Source organism: Hydra viridissima, unplaced genomic scaffold (assembly GCF_058129835.1).
Source record: "Hydra viridissima isolate aposymbiotic clone 2 unplaced genomic scaffold, HvirCarnegie_v1 scaffold_4, whole genome shotgun sequence".
NCBI classification, from domain to species: Eukaryota; Metazoa; Cnidaria; class Hydrozoa; order Anthoathecata; family Hydridae; genus Hydra; species Hydra viridissima.
Genome location: NW_028324303.1, coordinates 566,961 through 572,960, shown reverse-complemented (window position 1 = coordinate 572,960; position 6,000 = coordinate 566,961). Strand labels below are relative to the sequence as shown.

At 26.9% G+C, this 6,000-nt stretch overlaps 1 protein-coding gene across 3 annotated transcripts in view; it reads left to right on the top strand.

Annotated features, from left to right (window-relative positions):
* Positions 1 to 1,894: 1,894 nt before the first annotated feature.
* The window catches only part of LOC145181928 (uncharacterized), a 28,753-nt gene continuing 24,647 nt past the window's right edge, over positions 1,895 to 6,000 (top strand). The window contains exons 1-2 of one of the 3 annotated variants that reach the window (XR_016451734.1): positions 1,895 to 3,952; positions 5,356 to 5,560. Coding sequence is in view for 1 of the 3 variants with exons in the window: in XM_090084940.1 (XP_089941066.1) it covers positions 5,414 to 5,429 (16 nt within the window). In the remaining 2 variants the exon portion in view is untranslated. The remainder of the gene's footprint in view (positions 3,953 to 5,355; positions 5,561 to 6,000) is intronic. The other 2 variants (XM_090084940.1, XM_090084941.1) reach the window with 2 other exon arrangements.

Genomic DNA, 6,000 nt, shown 5'->3' with positions numbered 1-6,000 from the left:
TCTGAAAATTGACATCTGAAATGTTGCCATTGATGTTGTTCTGATAAATCCTCTTTCTTCTGTCATTAATTTCTTTCAGAATTTCATCCCTTTTTTTCGGGTCTTGTATTTTAAAAAAAGACATGGTTTTTAAAATACGCTAGAAATTATTTTTAGCCTTTCTTAAATCCTTCGGATCGTGGAAAATCATCATGACTTTTTAAACAAATTGTTGAACGCTTGAATGGCGTCTTCTAGACCTTTTTGGATCAGTGTCTCTTTAGCCATTTCGTCCGATCCGTTTTTGGTTTTGGTTCGTATTTCTTCCACCAAAGATTTAAATTTTTGAAGCTCACCAAGAATCAATTTAAACTCGGAATCGCTTATTTTTCCGTCCATCAACGCTTTTGAAATGTGCTCGCTGATCGTGTTCAATTTCGACTCGGCCAACACTTTTATCTTTTCGTGCTTCTCCGCTTTTAAAAAATCTAATATTTGCGTTTTTAAAGAAACCTATGCAGCGCAAAATACAAATTTAAAAGAAATATGGATTTCATACTTTTTTAACGAATGATAAGAATAAATGGCTTTGTTGCATGTCAAGTTATTTAAAAAATGCTTTTTCTTTTAAAAAAACGTTCTCTTTTAAAAACAATTTCAATGACTTAATTGTAAAATGTGTTACGCACAAAATCTTGATTTCACAGTTGTGCTGTTCACAGCTTTTCAGTTTTGTATGTAAGACTAGAGAGATACGATAATCAACGCCATTTAGTGATTTTAATATGCTATTTATCACGGTTTTGCAAACAATTGAACTTTTCTTAGTTTATAGAAACATGCAACTAAATTGAGTTCACTTTCATCAAAAATATACTTACCGCATTTTTTAATTGTGCCACCGCTTTTATTTAAAAGAAAAAAAATTCTGAGTACTCTTATTACGTTTTTAAAAATTATTTACTCTTTTTTTAAAAGGTAGCCGAAGAATAATTTGTAACTTTACTAATAAATAGTAATTAAATAAGTAATCAACTGCTCATAACACTAACCTAGTTGCAAGTGTAATTACTTAAAGTAAATTAGTTAAAGTAGAACTACCAAAATTATTTCATTGCGTTTATCATTTTATTCAACTATAAAATAAGCAAGTAGAGTGAAATTTTTGATCTATTATACTACTGTTTTTTGCGAAATACTGGAATGAGGTGTTAGCTTCATTTTCACTTTGAATTTATTAGCGCATAACTTCCGTGCGGAACTATTTCTGTACTTCTCATTGGTTCATCATAATTTCAGGAAAAAATCGATTGTTACTGTAGAGTTTCTTTTGCAGCTGTAGAGTGAAATCAGCGTCAAAAGCGTAAATTTCCAACGAAAGGAGATTTACTCAAAGCTAGAAAACTACGTTATCTAAATTTTTTGTTTAATTAATATCTTTAAGTCTTGAAAAAAAAAGTTATTACTAAATAAGGCTACTATCTGAAAAAAAATTGCCTTAAAGGGAAGATAATGAGTGGGTGAGAAATAGAATCAACTATACCCGGCAAACATAAGACGTCTTAAGACCGTCTTATTCAGGTCTTTAAATGGTCTTGTCTTCGATTGACGTCTTCAAGATGTCTTTAAGACGTCTTTTTAAAGGACTGTATGGTCGAGAAACATTGCGCGTCTTCGTAAGACGTCTTCAAGACGTCTTTTAAAAGACTGTTGCGTCGTGTAAAATTGCGCGTCTTCGTAAGACGTCTTGAAGACGTCTTTTAAAAGACTGTATCTTAGTGAAAAATCGCTCGTCTTCGTAAGACGCCTTAGAGACGTCTTTTAAAAGACTGTATCGTAGTGAAAAATCGCTCGTCTTCGTAAGACGCCTTAAAGACGTCTTTATTTTTCGAATAATTCTACCAAACAAAAAGACGTCTTTTAGTCGTCTTAAAGACGTCTTTAAAAAGACTTTCGGCGTGAATAAACTTAGTGTCTTTTAAAGATGTGAAATTTTTCATAAAAGGTTTTATCTCGACCAATATTAATTCTCTAAATCATTATTCTAGAAAAAGGTTTTATATAGGTATCATTATGGAAACTGAAAATAGAATGAAGCGTCGTCGCTTGAATAAAAGTATGTTGAATTTTATAATGACATTTGAAGATGAAGATATTAATGATAGTACATCGAATTTGAATCCTGATTTTAATGCTTCTCAGGCTGAGCCTGAAAATCCTTGTAAAGCCCTAAATAATGTTTTTAAAGAAGAAAACAATAAGTCTTTGAGTTGTAATTATGAGAATTTTGAATGTTTTAATGCAGCACCACTTTTGACAACAGAAACATTATCAGAAGATTTAGCAATGTGGTCTTCGAAAAGCAAAATTTCTCAAAACCAATTAAACGAGCTTTTGAGTATTCTTAAAAAACATGGTCTTTCAGAGTTACCAAAAGATGCAAGAACGCTTTTAAAACCCTCTAAAGTTGTTACAGTAGATAGGAAGTGTGGTGGAACTTATGCTTACTTTACTATTGCTGATGGCATAAACAATTTTTTGAATTTGAAAAATGATTCTCAATGTACTGGGTTATCAATTACTATTAATGTTGATGGGCTACCTCTTTTCAAATCTTCTAATCTTCAATTATGGCCAATACTTGGTCTTATAGAGAACTATATTTTTATCATTGCACTTTTCTGTGGTGATGGTAAACCAGACTGCTTGGATGGTTTTCTTAATGGTTTTCTCAAAGAATCTTTATTGTTAAGTGGTGAAGGTTTATACTATAATGATAAAAAAATTGATGTTACACTTAAAGCATTCATATGTGATGCACCTTCTCGCTCTTTTCTTAAATGTATACAAAGTCATACAGGATATTACTCCTGTGAACGATGCCAAGTTAAAGGATTTTATGAAGAGCATAGAGTTGTTTATATTGATAACAACCCATCAACTCCAAGATTAACTGAAGAGTTTAATTCCTTTTTGTACACTGATCATCAGAAATCTCTTACTCCTTTAGCTCAACTTAAAATATCTTGTGTTTCTGATTTTATTTTGGATTACATGCACATGGTTTGTCTTGGTGTAGTAAGACGTATACTTACTTTTTTAAAGTCTGGTCCAAAACATTGTAGACTTTCAAATGGCCAAATAAAAAAAATATCTGATAATCTGTTAAGCTTACGTGGTATGATGCCATCTGAATTTGCTCGACAACCACATTCCCTTTTAGAGTTAGATCAGTGGAAAGCAACAGAGTTCAGACAATTTATCTTATACACTGGTCCCTTAGTTTTAAAGGGTGTTGTTAGCAAAGAAATTTATAATCATTTTCTAACATTGCATGTTGCAATGGTAATTCTCTTAAATGAAGACAGTGAATTTAGGAAACATTATCTTGCTTTTGCTAGAGAACTCATTAATTATTTTGTTATCAACTCAAAACATTTATATACAAATCCATTCTGTGTTTACAATGTTCACTGCTTACTTCATATTTGTGATGATGTTGTTAAATTTGATTGTTCACTAAATGACATATCTTGTTTTCCCTTCGAAAATTATATGCAGACATTAAAGAAAGCAGTAAAAAACTCAAAGAGTCCTGTTTTTCAAATAGCCAAGCAATATCAAAGTATACAATCTATGTTAAATACAAAATCTCGAAAACTAAAAGTTTCAGTGAAGCTGAATAATTCATGTTTTTACATAGGAGAAAATCAATTTTGTTTTGTTGATGAGAAATTATCATCTGGATTTTTTAAGTGTAGAATATTTAGACTTGATTTACAAAATGATTTATATACACAACCTATTCAGTCTAAAATCTTTCAAATTTTCTTCATACCAAGTATTGATGAAATTGGAGTTAAGTTTGTTGAGTTAAAAATGGAAAATCTTTGCCGAAAGGTTGTTGTTCTACCTTGGAAGGGAGGTCTTGCATGGTTTCCTTTATTGCATGAAATAGAACATTAATTGAAAGGTTTTTAAGTTCAAATTTCTTTTGATTAAATATTTTATATTTATTATGTTTAATTAATTTGCATCTTGTATCCAAAGTATATATATATATATATATATATATATATATATATATATATATATATATATATATATATATATATATATATATATATATAATGATTTATTTTTAACTTTATTTTTCCATTTTATTTGTTTTTTACAGTTAATATTTTTGTATAAAAAGATAATTTTTAATTGAAATTATCTATAAAAAAATAAATATAAAAAAAAAGTTAAATTATCAACAAAAACCTAATAATAAGTTGGAATAACAGAAATAAGTAGCAATAACAAAAGACAACTGTCTTTTAATTTAAAAAACTTATAAAGGAATGAAAAGGAACAAAAAAAATCATTAGGTTAATAATTATGGTGATAATGACAAGAAAGAGCACTAATTTGTCTGAAAAAACAGACAAATAAAACGAAAAAAGGAATTAAAAACAGCGTTAAAATAACTGTGTGGGCAGTTTAAATAAATCTGTTTAATATTTTAAATATTTAAGATATTTTACTTCATCACTAACTATTAAAGGTAGTTTTAATAAATAATCTAAATAATAAAGAAATGAAACAATGTTATAAAAAATTAAATCTCTTAGATAATTTTTTTTTTAATTTTACTTTTTTAGCTCTTTAACTTTATTTCTTTTATTTGTTCATTTACTGAATTTTACTTAAAAAGTGGTTTTTTTAAATTTCAAAAAATGATAAATAATTGCATTTAAATACATTTTTAAATAAAGCAAAGATAATTTCAATTAAAGAGTATCTTTTTAAACAAAAATATAAACTGTAAAAAACAAATAAAATGGAAAAATAAAGTTAAAAATAAAGTTATATATATGTATATATATATATATATATATACATATATATATATATATATATATATATATATATATATATATATATATATATATATATATATATATATATATATATATATATATATATATATATATATATATAAAATAACATTATTATAACATTGTTTCATTTCTTTATTATTTAGATTATTTATTAAAACTACCTTTAATAGTTAGTGATGAAGTAAAATATCTTAAATATTTAAAATATTAAACAGATTTATTTAAACTGCCCACACAGTTATTTTAACGCTGTTTTTAATTCCTTTTTTTGTTTTATTTGTCTATTTTTTCAGACAAATCAGTGCTCTTCCTTGTCATTTTCACCATAATTATTAACCTAATGATTTTTTTTGTTCCTTTTCATTCCTTTATAAGTTTTTTAAATTAAAAGACAGTTGTCTTTTGTTATTGCTACTTATTTCTGTTATTCCAACTTAATATAAGACTTTTGTTGATATTTGAAATTTTTTACTTTTTTTTCATGATTTAGTTTTACACCATGATTTGGGCAAGAGCTGTTTGGATAGAGAACTTTGAGGAAATAGAAGATGTTGTTCCTAGAAGGTGAATAGATACTGATAAAAAAATATTATTCTGGCCTGCAGGTGTATCTTATCATAGAGCTGTTAAAGATGAATTGGATGTGGATGAGACATGGGACAAATATAAACTTGTTAAAATCAAATTTGAGAGTGGTATGAAATATTTTATAAGAGCTATAATATATATATATATATATATATATATATATATATATATATATATATATATATATATATATATATATATATATATATATATATATATATATATATATATATATATATATATATAAGAGCAGTTTACGTCTACACGAAATGTGAAAGTTTGCTATATTAGGTCTACATATAACTAAGGGCGACATATTTCGTGTAGACCTTAATTCAAGCATAACTTTTCTGACTAATCTTTTTTAGCTGATACTTTTTTCACAACCCGTGTGGTTTTCTTTGATAATTTATAGAGTTTCCATTTAACATTTTTGTTTTTTATTTAAAATTTCGCTAAAAATCAGCGTTTTATTATTAAGCATGTATATCGTACAAATCCGTAAAAGTGAAGATTAGGCCTACACGAATATTTTTAACAATTATTT